The following is a 17,393-nucleotide window of genomic DNA, read 5'->3' as shown; positions in this document are numbered from 1 at the left end:
TGCCATATAATAGGTGTTCAGTAGCAACTAGTGATAGAAAGGAGAGGAAGGAAGGAAACGAGGGAGGGAGGGAAGACAGACCTTGATGCAGTATCTGGTATTTTGGTGGCAGACTTCCGATCCAAGATGCACATATGGAAGATTTTGCGTCACTGACAAAAGAGTTCACAAAATTCTGCCCTCTTCTCCACCACCTTTATGCCTTTTTTCTCCCAAAGCACTGCATTTCTAGATGTCATCGATCCCCAGAATCAAGGTGGTGGTCCCAAGCCTGCCATGTGACCTCAGGTGAATCCCTTCCCCTCTACAGGCTTTAGTGTTCATCTGAAAAGAAAACTGGAGACCAGGTGGTCTCATACCTCCACTGAATCTAAATTGCAAGAATTGTAGCCTGTAGGCTTCCTGTTCTTCAAACTTTCGGCCTGCATTCCCCTCTAGGGCTTACCAGCTAAAGAGGTTTCGCATAAAACATTTTCCAGAGAACTGTGCCTGGGCTGGCCAGCGTCCTTGAGTTTATCTGGGTGGTCTTTCGTGACATATTCCTCTCCCCATTCTTTACCATCCTTGGGCTGCCTCCACACACCAGATGAGAGATGGCCCTTGGGCTGGATATCAGCCGAAAGGCAAGGCTTAAGGTTTTCTTCCGCTTCAGGAGTTGTTGGGTTCATTCCTGAAAAATAGCACCCGCCATCAATATCTGAGTTAAAAAAAAAAAATTGTTGTTAACGGTTAAATAGTATGCCCCTGTTTGGGTATACCTACCCCCTCCACTTGAGGATTAAATACATCAACTAAGGATTAAAGTTTCCACAGTTAACAAAGGATCACCTCTGTCTCTTTCTGGCCTATACATCCTTATTCTTTGTATGTAGTTTCTACTAACTAAGGCACTTTAAAAAATAAATTTATAGGGGTGCCTGGGTGGCTCAGTCAGTTAAGCGCTGACTTTGGCTCAGCTCATGATGTCACAGTTCGCGGGTTTGAGCTCTGCAACAGGCTCTGTGCTGAGAGTTCAGAGCCTGAAGCCTGCTTCGGATTTTGTGTTTCCCTTGCTCTCTGCCCCTCCCCCACTCAGGCTCTGCTCTCTCTCAGATAGAGAGAATAAATAAACATTAAAAAAAATTAAAACAGGGGCGCCTGGGTGGCTCAGTCGGTTAAGCGTCCGACTTCGGCTCAGGTCATGATCTCACAGTTTGTGAGTTCAAGCCCCGCGTCGGGCTCTGTGCTGACAGCTCAGAGCCTGGAGCCTGCTTCAGATTCTGTGTCTTCCTCTCTCTCTGACCCTCCCCTGTTCATGCTCTGTCTCTCTCTGTCTCAAAAATAAATAAACATTAAAAAAAAATTAAAACATTTATATAATAATATATTAATTTGTAATAGTATACGTTGACTCCCTGTATCTCCTTCCTTTTAGGTGAGCACACCAGAGAAAAAAATACAGAAGATGCCAAACACAATATTTTTTTGTGGAATTTGTCTTCCTTGGTCCTGATAATGGTAAGGTGCAAAAAGGAAGGAGGAATGGAGGGAGGGAAGATGAAATAATTTATAAAATACTGGTGAATCGTCTATTAAGTAAATAACTTTTAAATTAAATAAACTATAAAATGTGTCCACAGAAAACTTAGGTCATGCTACGTACATCTGTAGGTTTCCCCTGAATGTTATTTCATTGATAATTGAAATGAGCCAGAAAGAACCAAGGATTCTGGCTTTGTCTTAAACATCCCGACCCGTTCTCGTTCCTTGGGTTTAACTGAGTCACTGACCTACTCCACCATTCATCTTAGATTCTTAGTAACCATAGTGCTTTCTCTTTGCCTGAGTTCTTTCATGCCTGCTTTGGGACTGAGGGAGTAGAAACAGGAAAGGTAAAAGCAGGGAAAGGGTATACTTGCTAGAAGAGAAGAGAATTAAAAACAGAGCCACTTACCAGGACCCATCATCCCCTTCACATTACTGTCTCCTACATGCATGGATCGGGACTCTTGAGCTGCAGAGGAAGGAAAGCTTTCAATCAGTACTCATTCCACTAACATGGGCTGGCACCTTCTATGAGCCAGACATTGGGGACAGACTCAAAGTTGACAGTTTACTGAGAGAGACAGAGCAGTGAAAAAAATAATAATAAAATCTCAATATAGTGACAAGCACTATTTTCCCATCTGTAAAAAGATATATTAAGTGGCATTTACCTCATAGACTACCGTAAGAATTAAATCAGTTATTATGTGTAACCTATACACAGTAAGAGCTAAATTATTATTTAACTATGATGGAGAGGATGGTGATGATGGGAAGAGCGGGAACAACGCTGCTCATATGTAAGTCAGACCCTGTCACTCCTCTGCTTAGCCCTCCAATGGCTTCCCATAAGCCAGAGGCTGTATAATGACCATTAGGCTCTAAAATATCTGCTCCCTTCCCTGCCTGGTGTTTCCTTCTTTTTTTAAAACCCCATCTCCCCTTGTCTCCCTTGTTCACTCTGCCTTAGCCCCACTGCTCCTGTTCTTCCTTGAAATCTTGGCTGTGTTCCCACCAGGACCTGTTCCCTTTCTTCCCTGTGGTATGCAGGAGCTCACTTCCTCACTTCCTTCAGGTCTTTACCGGGCACCCTCTCTAAAATTACACCTGTGTTTATTTTCCCCCTTATCACTGACAAACTACATATTTTATGTATCTTGTTCATTGTCTGCTTCCTTCAGAACAAAGGCTCCAGGAGGGCAGGAGTGTTTGTTCTTTTGTTCACTACTATCTCCCACCATCTAAGTCAGTGTCTGGGTTGATGGATGGATAGGAGGAAAGACGAATGGGTAGTGGAAGAGTCAACACCTTGACTGCAATCTCCTAAGAGAGTCATAGCAGCAGCTATGAATCAACTATGTTATATAAGCTACCTCTGTTATAACAGTGGGGGAAGGAGGGTTACCATCACGCAGCTAAATGAACTCCATCGAGCACTTCGCAAGTTATCATTTTAAACCTTTTGTCTTGTGAACATGTTCAACTTCCCCACACTTGGCATTGATCTGCCCTCTACTTTCCAAGGCTGTCCTGTATTCTTTCCTAATAAGATCATCCTTTTACATCATGTTCTTCATGAGATGGAGCAAAGAAAATAGAACCCCTTGTGATGAACCCCCTCATTCCCCAGATGGATCAGGGAGTTTTGCCAAGCTGCACCTACTGGTCTCAAAAGTAACTACTCAAAGAGGTAAAAAAACAAAAACAAAAACAAAACAAAAAAAACTTACAGAAATAAAAGCAAATCCATACTTAGAAGTTATACTGAGTAAAATCCATCTGATTTAGGGGCGCCTGGGTGGCTCAGGTGGTTAACCCCTGGACTTCGGCTCAGGTCATAATCTCATGGTTTGTGGGTTCGAGCCCTGCATTGGGCTCTGTGCAGACAGCTGAGAGCCTGGAGCCTGCTTCAGAATCTGTGTCTCCCTCTCTCTCTGCCCCTCCCCTGCTCACGCTTTGTCTCTCTCTGTCTCTCAAAAAAATAAATAAATAAATGTTTAAAAAAAAATTTTTAAAAGCCATCTGATTTAGATTGATTAATGAAAGAAAGAGCGCTTGTGAGTGAGGGGCAGAGAGAGAGGGAGAGAGAGAGAATCCCATGAGGTGCAGAGAGAGGGGGAGAGAGTGCAGAGCCCAGAGCAGGGCTTGTGCTCACTCAATGCGGAGCTCAAACCCCCAAACCCTGAGATCATGACCTGAGGCTAAGTTGGTTGCTTAACTGACTGAGCCACCCAGGCATCCCTTGATTTAGATTTTTAAATTTAATTATGCAGAACATATTTACTGTCTATGAATATATTGTTCCTTCAGCCATAAGGGTAGGAACCACCAGCACTTCCACTGAGGAGCTTACAATTGGTTCAGAAGCCCTTGAGACTCTTGGAGATTTTCTAGATGTGACAAAAAAAAAACAAAAACAAAAACGAGAGATCAAGAGAGAGAGAGACAAGAGAGAGACAGATGGGACAATTCCTCTAAACAATGTTAATGTCTACATTCACTCTCCTGTGTAGAAGTGCTTTGCTGGACATTGCTGAGCATACAGAAGTGTAGCAAACGTGGAACTGGACATGGTTACAGATAGATGGAACTGGATGGAAAGCCAGTTTCTTTAGGACTGCCCAGGAACAGTTTTCTAGCATCTGTTCTATCATCCCTCAGATCAGAGATGTGCTAGTGACTGTCAGCCAACGGACAGCACCAGCTCTGGCTATCTAGCGCCCCCCAAAAAGAAAATCTTTCAGTATATGTGCTGCCGAAGCGAGCACAAAAGAAAATCTTTCAAATTGGGCAGATCTCCTGGTCTCTTAGGATGCTCTGGATTCTTCTAAATTCCAGTTATTGGAGGAAAAATTTTGAGCAATACATCATTTTCCTGTAATAAGGATGGAGGACAGGGGCACTGGGTGGCTCAGTCGGTTGAATATCCAACTCTTGGCTTCGACTCAGGCTCATGATCTCACGGCTCATGGGTTCATGCCCTGTGTTGGACTCTGCACTGACAGTGCGAAGCCTGCTTGAGATTCTATCTCCCTCTCTCTGTCCCTCACCACCCCCCCCCAAAATAAATACATAAGCATTAAATAAGATAAGGATGGAAGACATAAACCCATGCTCACTATTACTTAAGCTCTAGGAATCCAGGGGAAAGGTTGGCTTTTTCAATATGATTTGCAAAATGTACCTTTTTCATAGGCCTGAGAAGGCAAAAGGTTTGTAAAGTCTTCACTTGGAAGAACAGGTTCAGGGATATTGATTGAACGGAAAGGACTTCCTTGTGCTTGAGCAGGCCCCGCCTGTGAGCCATGTTCTTCTTTTTGAGTTTTCCTGGGGAAGGGAAACAAAGGGTGTTAATACCTGAGAGGTTCAGAAGAGAATCAGTTCAGAATAATCCAAGAAAAATTCCAAATTATTAGGTTGAACCATATAAAATTGCTGTTTTTGTAAATTAAAAACATATATTAGCAACTTTTAGGGTTCAACTTACTTCATCGCCAAAGCTGGGGAAAGATTTCAAATATGTATAAATCACATCCTAACCGTACCACCTATATTTTTATTTTTCTGTTACTGGCTTCCTTGTCATCAGGATCTTGAGAGTTTGCCATGGCGACAGTCTGCTTGGGATGATGTACATTCTCTTAACAAAACAACACAAAAGGTCCCGGGAAGCAGCAGATCTTCAACGAAAAACAATAAGCCAGTCTCCAGGGTCACACAGTTATTATTGGCATATTTCTATTTAAAACGTGATAAGTTAAAAACATGACAATGATTACCGCATATGTTTTGATTCAAACTGGTTGACCTATTAACATACATTAATTTTCAATGGTAGAAGTAAACTAGTAGCATTAGAGAAATTTTAGAAAATGAATAAAAAAAGAAAATCACTGGTGACCCCAGTATCTTAACACACCAATTATTATTTTAAAATTCATCTTTGTTATTTTACATTTTCACAGTTTAAATAAATTCTACATACCATCTTCTATCATTTTCATTCCACTTCCTATTATGTTGAGTCCATGTAATCATCACCATCCATCTTTAATATCAACCAACTTCTTCTTTTTTAAAAATTTTTTTTGTTTATTTATTTTTGAGAGAGAACATGTGCAGGGGAGGGGCAGAGAAAGAGAGAGGGAGACACAGAATCCAAAGCAGGCTCCAGGCTCTGAGCTGTCAGCACAGACCCTGATGTGGGGCTCGAACCCATGAACCGCAAGATCATGACCTGAGCTGAAGTCGGACATTTAACTGACTGAGCCACCTAGGCACCCAAATATCAATCAACTTCTATGATTCTATAACCTCCATCACATGCTGACCCACAGATTCCACCAGTATATAGACAGTTAGCTGTATGCTGATAGCAGGGAAGGTGTTCTGGATGCCACTGGATAAGCCATTGCTTATGGCTTTGCCTTTCACCAATTTTTTGTAAGACACTCACTTGGCTTTAACTTTCCGAGATTCTCTTCGCTTTTCCTGCTGAAGCTGTTCAATTTTCTGTTGCATTTCTTCCTGTTTGGAAGTGATGGCCTGAATCATTGACATGGCATTGCTCAGCTCTTCCTAAAAAATAGGAATTGATACATATTTAATCTAGTAAAAGAGATAAAAGGATATAACATGGTATATAATACATATTTTAATACATATTTGTTGAATGAATGAATGAATGAGAGATGAGCATCTTACTTCTACTGTGGCCTATAATTTTAACACAGAGATACAAGAAAGAAAAGCATGAAATAGGTATTTTTTGCCTGATAATTAATGAACAGACCAGGAGGAAAAATTCTTATATTTGCCTGCTACGTGAAAAGATATTTTCTACTTCTGTGACTAAGACCAAGAACTTCTGTTTAGCAGGGAAATAGAAGAGGGGCCTACCTTGAAATAGTTTAACGAATTCTTCATCTCGGTAACTTTTTCTTCCATGGAACATCGGCAACTCTTAACCTTCTCTTCCAAAGCATACTCGCCATGTTGAATTCTGGACAGTTCTTGCATTGCTTCTGTGAAACCAGTTTTCAGTTCAGAGGCCAAGGCCTGCAACTAAATGATAATCGCCAAGAGTAAGTTCAGTTTGCTATTAACTATTATAAATAGTACCACTGAACCCTTGAATTTTCCTTTTTTTTTTTTTTTAAGAAACCAGGATATAGAAAATCTACAGCCCGGTAAACTAAAGTTTTGACAACTTGAGACAAATTTGGCCCCATTCATTTAGGGAAAAGAGGGTCTTTTATATGCAACACATGCTGAAGCTTGATTATGACAAGCAAGCAAGCAATTAATTAAGTTTACAAGTGTTCCTGCCAGCTACTGTTTCTTCTAACACCTTTGCTTAAAGTGAGATTTACTTGAAAAGCAACATATGCATGTGAAACAGAATCTTGATCCAGTAACCCTTTCAATTCCATGAAAGAAGGGATAGGTCATATTACCCCTAGTGGTATAAGAAAATGAAGAAATTCAGTCATTTTTTCCCCTTAAGCAATTAAAAATAATAAAAAGAGTAATAACTAAGCATATCTGAGAATTTCTTTGCAGGTGAGGAAGTCATATAGATAGGTAGGTAGATAGTTGAATGATGTCATGGAAAAGGAGATAACAGCATTTGCAGTGGTGGGAAACAGATAAAATGGTAGGAGTTCAGCACGTTGTTGACAGTGATGTTGAATTCTCTCCAAGAGTCAAGCCTGGTCGTGTAGGAGTGTGCACATTGGATTTCTGTTGTCAACTTCCACACCATGACAAAGGTGTCAATTCTGGAGTCTGATAGGGTACAAATCTTAGCTCTCTCCTATATGAAGTAAGACCTCAGGCAAGTTGGTTAACCTCTTCACAGCAGTTTCCTCATACATAAAATAATTACTATAACACCTATTTCACAGGACTGTGTGGAGAATTAATGAATAAATGTAGATAAGCTTTCTGCTACAGTGCATGCTTGTCCATAGAAGGTGTTCAAGAAATTTTAATTCTTCTCCCCCTTGAAGTGGCAAATCAAAAAGTTAAGCACAAACAGAAATGTGGAGAAAATGGAGCACTTCTACAGTTCAGGTTTTTTTATTGAACAAATGAAAAAAGCATTTCAACAGACAGAAAGTTAAGATAATAATAACAATAAGATAAAAACGTTACTTTCTTGAAATTTATGACCTTACACTCTGCTAAGTAGAGGAACTCTTAGCTCCAGATCTCTCTTTAAAACAGAACTTTTCACAAAATTAACAAAACTCCTTCAAATGTGTATTTCTAAACATTTTCAGAATCTGGTTATCCAAATTATTCCAATTTGCAAAAACACCTCCCACTATAAAGTGATTTGGTCTCCTACACCACATTTTAAAAATATAGAGTTTGTGTTTCACTGTGCCTCGAAAAGGTTTCTTTCAAGGGCTGGGAATAGGGAGGAAGTAGAGGAACCAAAGAGATCATTCTGAGGAAAAAAACAGGATCTGCCACATGTTCAGGGCTGGAAGCCGGAGAAACAACATGAGCAATCTGTATTTCACTCCAATCATTTTTCATTTTAATTAATCTTCGTGATGGATTTTAGTACACATCCTAATCTAGTCATCAGAATGGATTGAATCACCAGCTCAACTACTTTTGATCTGGTAATTCTCATTATGTAAATTCATCTTCTGTGAACAAAATTTAAAAAAATCAACAGTATATAATATCAAAGCAAAATTTATGCAAGTTTTAAAGTTGAAGGAAGGAAACCTGACATTCATTCAGGTGCTCTGAAATTCTCTCAGGTTTCCTCTTTGAAAAGAAAGGGAACCACTATCCGACAGAAATAGGTTTCATTATCACTGCTCCCTTAGGTGGATGTGTAGAGTTTTCCCCAGCAGCAAAATGCAGCAGTAGGATCCTCGGGGGAAAGGACTTTTCCTCACCTGTAGAACCCCAGCTCTCAAAAAAAAAAAAAAAAAAAAAAAAAAATTAAGTTTTCCCTAACAGCCAGGTTGTATGGGGACTTTGGGAATTTTGAAACCATTTTAGCTATGAGCCCATTTCCTTCCCATATATTACGTTGAGCCCCTTGGGTACCTACCACTGAAGTAACACTACTGCTTTATAAACGGCTTCACAACCACTGATCAGACAGGGAGGAGATGCCAAAAGTGAGCACAATCACACACCTGAGACACATGTCACTTTTAAGATGCGTGGGGCTCAATGTCTTTAGCTGCTATGGACTGGTTTTCCAGTACCAACTGGCCATTCCTTTGTGAATGAAAAATACTCCCAGGACATGGACTTAACATCTTTTTTCTGCTGTCTCTTCAACTCTCTTGTTTGACAGCCCACAGCCCACCCCAAGGATTAGAAATGGGTGTCTACCTTGTTCTCCAGCGAGTTGAACACGTTCCTCATCTCGTTGATTTTTTCATGAAGCTGCTCTAGAGAGGTTATGATCCCTCCATCCTGCCGCTGGAGACGGGCTCCCACTGGAGGCAGGTTCAGGGAAGACTTGTACTTCGAAGCCTAGGGTACCACAGAGGGCTTCTTAGGCTCAAAGAAATAGGGGAGAGGAGTCCGAATTCTTCCTATTTCCTGTTCTTAATTTCTGTTTCTCAATTTTCTTTACTTTCTTGGCTTCTTAACTCTTCTCAAGGTGAATTTTAATCAATGTCTTCCAATTTTTTTTCCACCAAAGATCCCTTAGACTAAATTCTCATACATTATGCAAATTGTTCCAACTTGTTTTTTACACAGACTTGTTCTTCATTCTGTCCCATTATCAAGGTCAAAGACTACTACGGGGCAAATTCGGGGGACTGGGCCTGTGCCTTGAGAACCCTGCTGAGTCATAAATGTCAAGATTTGCAAAAACTCCAGAAGGCAGGCTGAATTCCTTCGACACCTGACTAAAGGCTCTGTGAGAAGCAGCACATGCTGGCAAGGATGCCAACATAATTTCTTTGGTTTCCCCCTAAACCAGGGTTTATAGAGAGGAAATGTGGTCTTTCTGCCAGCTTTCATATTCTTAATTTTAGGCCTCTTTATCAATCCCCATAAATGTAATAATTTAAAACACAAAGTGGGCAGCAAGTTGCCCGAATGGTCAAGAGCAAATTTCCCAAATCTACTCCTCTACACTCCCTATAGAAGTTGATCCTTAATGTCATTCTTACTTCCATTCTTCCATTCTTAATGGAAGCTGATGTGAAGTGTGGCATGCTGGATATTTATCTTATCCATCCCCGAATGCACCACAGGCCTAGTAGAACTAATTTCTCTGGTGTTAGAAGATATTCCCCAATGGCAAAAAGAGACTGAGGCTCGAATAGGACTTACAAATCCTGGAAACTTACAATGACAATTTTAATGATGAAACCTATTGCTGTAGGACTGGTTCCCATGGTTTTTCAGTTAGGGGTCCTTTTGGCACATAATTCATTTGCTTAAATTCTTTTCATTACAGACAAAAAGAAAAAAGAAAAAAAATCTCTTCGAATCTCCTTACTTTAATATAACCACGAATGTTTTGGCACATTTCCTTCTGCTTTGTTCTATGAATGTAAGTGCAGACATTTATATGGTTGAAATCACCCTACAGATATATTTTTATTCTGCCCCTCCTTTTTTTGCCAAACACTCTTATAAGCCTTTTCCTATAGCCTTCAAAATGTTTTCTGTCTATTTTTAATGGCCACTCAATATTCCATCCTGTGGTGGTGCCAGAGTTTACCCATTCAGTCTTCTTGGAAATCTATAACTTTTAATAACTTTTCAGTATTATAGATAGTGCTGGCATATAATGCTTTTTATTTAAAGCTTTGTATGTATTTCAGATTATTGCCTTAGGATAAATTCCTAAATATGAAATTACTGTGAGTTTAAGGATGTTAGGCAGTATTTGGCCTAAAGGGCTAAATTAGTGTATTTAGAAAAACATGTCTTGGATAAAATACATAAAACATAAGTAATATAAGTGGAGGAAGCTACAGGATTTACATCCCTACAAGTAAGCCAAAAACACAGTTGGAATTCACATCATTAGGCAAGAGCTGAGCTGGTCTAAATGGTGCAGTTACCACATCTGTTGCCTTGACTGGCAGATTCCACCAGCACTGCTCATGTTAATGGACTGTTATTTTAAAGAATCCTTGTGCAAACGGAAGTAATCAGTCTGAAGCAACACAATCTGACTCTGGAAAAGAGATTGGGTAAACTTTGAGAGGCCTATGTACAGCGGACAAAGGATGAGATTGAGTTGGGATGGATTGGATTCCAATCAAAAGGAATGTGAGCTAAGGACAGTCAGTGTATCCACACAGATTCACCTGTTCTGGTAACACTTCTGGAACGAACTGGGAGATAGTAGTGCTCGTTCTCCTGTCGGCTTCCATGACCTGATTGGGTCAATGTTCCTTACTCACCAAGGAGGTCAAGTCCATCCAAAGAACAGAGAGCCAATTAGAGGTATGAACATTTTAATACTTTCACTGTATTTTAACTAATAATTCTTACGAAAGCTTCCACCAATTTACACACACTCATCAGAACTAAATATTATTTCATTATTTGCTAATTAGATTGTTGTCAGCTTTGAAAACCTCAATCTTCTATTTATTAGCCATCTGTAATTTTACTTTGGTAAACTGTCTGTGTCCTTTGCCCTTAATCTACTGAGATCTCTGAAGTTTCCTTTTTTTACTGACTTGTATCAACTATTTTTATATCATTAAACCCTTACTATATTTTCTTGTAAGAAGTTTTCCCATTTGGTTATTTGCCTTTGAATTTGTTAAAAATATATTTATGTTGGGAAAATTTTTAATTGTGATGTGGCTGAAATCTCTAGCCCTTTACTTTGTGATTTCCTCCAGTGCTGTTTTACTTAAAAAGACATTTCACATCCAGATACAAGATAAATATTCACTAGTTCTAAACTTTTATGGTTTGACTTTTTTTATTTCTAGTCCTTTAATCCATTTTTTAGTTTATTTTGATTGGGGTATGAAGTAAGGATGTCTTCCTTTTCTTTTCTTTTTTTCCCAAAGAAGAACAAGACAATTTTCCCCAAAAGAACCAGACAATTTTCCAAACATCATTTGGCACCAGACTGAATAAGTGCATCAGATCTCTTGGCTCAAAGCAATATACACATCTTGAAGATATTCATTCATTCATTCAACTAATATTTATTGAACATGCATTATATTCCAGGCACTGTACTTTATGCTGAGAATACAACAGAGAGCAAAACGTACTAAATCCCTGCCCTTGGAGCTTACATTCTAGAGAAGGAGACACACAATTTAAAAAAAAAAAAAAAAAAAAAAGAAAAGAAAGAAAGAAACAAGTTAATATTTGCTATAATTTCAGGTAGGGATTGGGGTCTATCAAGAAAATAAAATAAAGACATAGAAAATGGCTGAAATGTCATATTTTGCTTCAAATGTCATATTTTGCTCTCCCTTTGTGCTGTAAATTGTATTCTATTATAGTTAACCTCTCCCTGCTTCCCTCCTTCCTCTTCCTCTTCTTCTTTACTTCTCTTTCATCTTCTTTTGGTTAACTGTTGCTTGGAGTAAACAGACTGGGATTTAGGAAGCGTTCTTTTAAAACAAGGATGGGGTTATAATCACAGCATCACAGAGGTCATGTAGACCAACTTCATTCCACTGCTTCATTTGTTCCACTGTGAACAGATGTACTTGGATTTGTGATACAATAAGAGAATGAGGCCACCCCCCGCTGCTGCTATATTTAGCCAACATTCAGGGAGTGACCTACATAAAACCTATAATAGAGTTTAAATCATACCTCAGTTTAAAGACATACTCACACTCATTCAAATGCGTACATAGGTCAGATGTGAACAGAGTGGAGGTGGGCAGGGAAGGCATTTGAAGGTCATAGACGAGTGAGGCATCAAATTAGCACTGAGGAAAGACTGACCCCTGCTTCCAGGCCTTTGTTCAAGCTGGCCCCTCTGTTTGAAATACCCTTCCCCATACCCACTTACCAAATGATCAACTTGTCCTGAAATGCCTCATTGAAATCCTTCAGCCAATATTCATTCATCACTCCCCCATATCAATGCCTCTGTGTAATCCTTCCAGTGGCCTGCCTTGTGTGAGCTATTTATTGTATATGTTTTCCAGGTGGTGGACATTTAAAAATCAATTGTGAATGTTTGTTGCATCTGTTTTATTTTTCATTAGGCCAAGCAGTTGACTTTGCACATAGTAACTGCTCAATAAACATGTATTAAATTGAAATGAGGCTGTTTCCTCTACCCCTTTCCATTGCTGGTCTTGGTCTAGGAGCAATATGATTACAAAAATGTTTTCATAATCCTGTGTTGGCTTGCTCTGACTCGGCACACAGCGATGATATCTTGCATGATATTTCTGGGAACTATTGTTATTTTCACTTTACTTATCACTTAAACTCAACAAATCTAAATAACATTTCCCCCCAAAACTCTCCACTCTTCTGGATTCCTGTATCTCTTTTCAGGAGACCACTCTTTATCCTTACCAAAGCTTAAAGTCTTATGGCCAACTTGAAATTACCCTTTTTGCCAGCCTCCACCAAGCCCTGTCAATTGTCTCTTCCTTCTCATGCTTTCCAGATAACAGTGCCTTAACTCTAGAGAGGAGCATGGATTTTCCTAGCCCAAGCTGCTTTTATATTACATATTATATCAGAATAAACTTCCATGATTTTTAAGGACAGAATTTTACTTTAAATTTACATTTAGAGATAGAAGCCAAATAAACACTGTTTAGAGAGCCAAAGCAGACCGATGCGACCCTTGTTGCAAACATATTATAAAATGTTTTGAAGAATTTATATTTCTTGTAAATTATTTCCATTGTTTAAAAGGAGCTTAAATTTTTTTCTGTCACCATATTTGAACATTTGCAATGTTAACCCCCTTTCAGTTCTTAATGCTCTCTGCTAAAATAGCAAACTAAGGAAAAACAGACCTTGCTTTCTCCTTCTCTCTTACGGAAATGTTATTGCACAGTTTAATGTCCATAGTGATGGTGGCAACAGGCAAGACAAGCAGAGTTGATGGGGGGGGGGGGGGGGAGCGGGTAGCACTGTAATTTATAACCTGGATAAGTTGTCCTTCAAAAATCAGTTTGCTCAAAAGTACAATGTGAATGGTACTCTCTGCCCCGCCTACCTCAGTCTTGTTAAGTAAACAAACACCAATGACAAATGTGAAAGCAATTGTTGAGTGCTGGAAAACTTTATACATAAATGACAGTCATCACTATTACATATAGGAGTGTTCAAAACAATCTAAGTTGTCTTTACCTGGTAAATCTGTGTGGAAGGATTATTCATCGGTATATGTTCATTCTCTCCTGTGGGAAGAAAGAGCTTTGTTCAATGGACATGACTCATTCTGTCCCTATCCCCTTCACAAACACACATAGGGAATAAGGGGACTTCTAGGATCTTAAATCTGTGGCTGCATGACAAGAAACCAATGATACAAGAACAAAACATAAGCTGGTGTAGGTGGTTTCTAGATTCACATCCTAATGACCAAACCATATCTATCTGATATAACTCTTTCTTGTAGTAAAACAACAACAACACAAAACAAAAATGTCCTACCACAGTGGGCAAGTTTTGCAACCAAACTGAATGATGAATGTTCATTAATCAGCCAGAAGGGAATGCCCATGAAGGTTTCCCTCCTGTCCTTGGGGCTGGTGGAAGTTTACTTGAGAGGGTATTCTACAATTAGGAAGGCTGCCCCAGCACTTGTCTAGTTGTCACTGTGTTGTTCTCAGGAGGCCTGCGTACAATGTCCTTGCCAAACTTCTGAGCTCTCCCCTGCTGTCACTGCCTAGATCACCTAAGGCAATCTTACTGTCTTCCTGGGCAAGAGGGTTGGTAGAAGGGAATTGTCAAAGGAAAGATTCTGGGAAGGATGCAGGCAGAAAGAAAATAGTATTGGCAACACTAAAGACTGAGAAACACAGGGCAAATACAAAGGAAATAGCAGGTTGTAAAAACCACTTACAAACTAGGGAGAAAAAAGGTCGGCTTACAGTGTACCTTGCAGAACCACACTGGTTGGCCATGAAGAAGGACAATCCAAGTAAAACATGCAGCTCATTGCTCATCCATTTAGCTATATCTCCATTGTGTCCCTCTGCAGTTTATAGATTAAAGCCATGGTTGGGGTGCCTGAGTGGCTCAGTCGGTTAAGCATCCGACTTCGGCTCAGGTCATGATCTCGCGGTCCGTGAGTTCGAGCCCTGCGTCAGGCTCTGTGCTGACAGCTCAGAGCCTGGAGCCTGTTTCAGATTCTGTGTCTCCCTCTCTCTCTGACCCTCCCCCGTTCATGCTGTCTCTCCCTGTCTCAAAAATAAATAAATGTTAAAAAAAATTTTTTTTTAAGCCATGGTTGCGAATATTTGGTTGTGTGGACGTATATATTGTTCACTTAAGATATGGTGGTACAGAAAACCCTTCCTTAGAGGAGCCAACCTCTAAATAAATATAAATAATAAATAATACATAACCTCAGCCCAGAGCTTACACAGACAGAAGGCTGTTCCTATAAAATCTAGATGGTTTAAGATCACCACAACTCTCCACACAAGTCTGAGTAAAGATTACTTAGCCCATTTTATACTATGTCCCAACAGCCTGGTACCATGGCAAGAACCAGAACATGGGAACCAAGTCCAGGCTCCCAGGTCAAACTTTGACACTTCGTGATTGTAGCCTGACATCTCTATGACTGTTTCCTTATCTGTAAATTGGAGAGGATGACAGAACCTACTTCTGTATGGTTGATTCTATATGGTAAAGATGAGAAGAGAGAGCACTTATGTTTCTAGGCTAACCTAGAAGGTGTTGGATGTTTATTAGTTGAATCTGTATCTTGGCCTTATTCAGCAGGTTGCTCTGAAGCAAGTCCCAAAGTTACTGCTAAGAAAAATAAGATAACAACTCACACCAAATTATAGATACAGCATTTCCCGCTTTTCCAGCACCAAGTCTGTGCTCTTTGTGGTCATCATATAATAAGGAAATGAGAATAGCCAAGGCAACTTATTCTCATGTTTTGATACAATGGCAAAAGAAGACTGAAACCTACATTTCTTAAATTCTGAGATCTAAAGCAAGACATTGGAAAAAATCTAACCTTGCTTTGTTTTGGTCTTTTCCATGGTGCCTGTTGCTTCTTTCCTCCACCTTACTCTTCAGCATTCCATCTTCATTGTCCCTGGATCAGGCCACCCCTTCTTCTCTGGACCTGCCCATTGAAATCAACAGGAAGGGTTAGCAGGCAGAACTGGTGAAGTAACTGGACTTACTTTATGTGCTAACTTAAAATGATTGGAATGAACACAGCTATTAGAGGCAACTTGAGGTTTATGTAATTTCAGAAGAGTGAAGATACTAAGTTAATAGCTAGTTTAAAAGGTAAAGTTAACTGGGGTGCCTGGGTGGCTCAGTCGGTTGAGCGTCTGACTTCAGCTCAGGTCATGATCTCACAGTTCATGAGTTCAAGCCCACATCAGGCTCACTGCTGTCAACACAGAGCCCGCTTCAGATCCTCTGTTCTCCTCTCTCTCCCCTCCCCTACTTGCACTCTCTCAAAAATAAATAAACATAAAAAAAAAAAGTTAGGGGAACCTAGGTGGCTCAGTCAGATAAGCATCCAACCCTTGATTTATGCTCAGGTCATGATCTCACAGTTTGTGGGTTCAAGACCCATGTCAGGCTCTGTGCTGACATCGTGGAGCCTGCTTGGGATTCTGTCTCCCTCTCTCTGCCCCTCCCCTGCTCACTCTATCTCTCTCAAATAAAAACTTAAAAAATAAAATAAAGTTTAAAAAATTAAAAAAAATTTAATGTATAGTTTTTAATATATTCTTTTTTGGATCATATCAATTACTTTAGACCCATTGATTTTATTAACAGGTTATATAGTTCAGGGAAATCATCTTAAGAAAAAAACAACTTGATGGGGTGCCTGGGTGGTTCAGTCAGTTAAGCATCTGACTTCGGCTCAGGTCATGATCTCACAGTTCATGGGTTCTAGCCCCACATCAGGCTCTGTGCTGTCAGCTCAGAGCCTGGAGCCTGCTTAATATCCTGTGTCTCCTCTCTCTGCGCCTCCCCTGCTCGTGCTCTGCCTCTCTTTCTCTCTCTCTCTCTCTCTCTCAAAAATAAACATTAAAAAAATTAAAAAAAAAAAAAAAAAAACTTGAGCAAGTATGAAGGCCAATACATCACACAGTAAGCTCCTGGATGACCTTGTTCCCACTTTCAGCATCTGGCAGACTACACACTGGAGGTGCTTACTGAATGTGGCCTGGTTGTAGCGACCATTGGACACATAGCTGAGGGTTCAAAATGCGATTAAATGTCAGTGTTGTGGATGTTGGACCTCTTTTCGGCCAGCTAGAACTTTAATCCTTTCCAATGATTGATCAATATATAATAATTTATAAATGAGGGATATCAAGAAAATCAAGGCTACATACTTTTGGGATCTTACACCCTTTTCACACGAGCGTGAACATTATGTCAGGGTAGAGCATCTTCTCTAGTTATCTGAATGTCTTTTACAGCTGATGTGAGTGTTACTGAGATGAAAACTTTCTTCTCCTTAGCAGCTGTTCCTTTGTTTGACAACTAATGCATTCTATGATGTATGTAAATTAAATCATGAAATGTTAGAGCCAAAGGCCCTGAGAAAATTATTTCATCCAGCTTCATCATTTATAGGTGAAGCAACTGAGGTCTGGAGAGTAGAAGAGAAATGACCTGCCCAAAGCCACACAGCTTTGAAAATGACTTTTAGAAGTGATTTCTGTTACTGTTTAGAGGGAAAAAAAGCTTGA

General features: G+C 39.8%; 1 protein-coding gene across 1 annotated transcript in view; it reads right to left on the bottom strand.

Moving 5' to 3' along the window:
• Window positions 1-15,710, bottom strand: part of ARHGEF33 (Rho guanine nucleotide exchange factor 33) — a 50,603-nt gene extending 34,893 nt beyond the window's left edge. The window contains exons 1-7 of the mRNA XM_060653120.3: window positions 15,686-15,710; window positions 13,834-13,883; window positions 6,424-6,588; window positions 5,981-6,102; window positions 4,709-4,851; window positions 1,934-1,993; window positions 446-670 (exon numbers count right to left, since the gene is read on the bottom strand). Coding sequence (XP_060509103.2) covers window positions 446-670; window positions 1,934-1,993; window positions 4,709-4,851; window positions 5,981-6,102; window positions 6,424-6,588; window positions 13,834-13,883; window positions 15,686-15,710 — 790 coding nt within the window. The remainder of the gene's footprint in view (window positions 1-445; window positions 671-1,933; window positions 1,994-4,708; window positions 4,852-5,980; window positions 6,103-6,423; window positions 6,589-13,833; window positions 13,884-15,685) is intronic.
• Window positions 15,711-17,393: the final 1,683 nt, after the last annotated feature.

This window comes from Panthera onca, chromosome A3, assembly GCF_046562875.1.
Source record: "Panthera onca isolate mPanOnc1 chromosome A3, mPanOnc1 haplotype 2, whole genome shotgun sequence".
Taxonomy (NCBI): domain Eukaryota; kingdom Metazoa; phylum Chordata; class Mammalia; order Carnivora; family Felidae; genus Panthera; species Panthera onca.
This window is presented reverse-complemented; position numbering and strand designations above follow the sequence as displayed.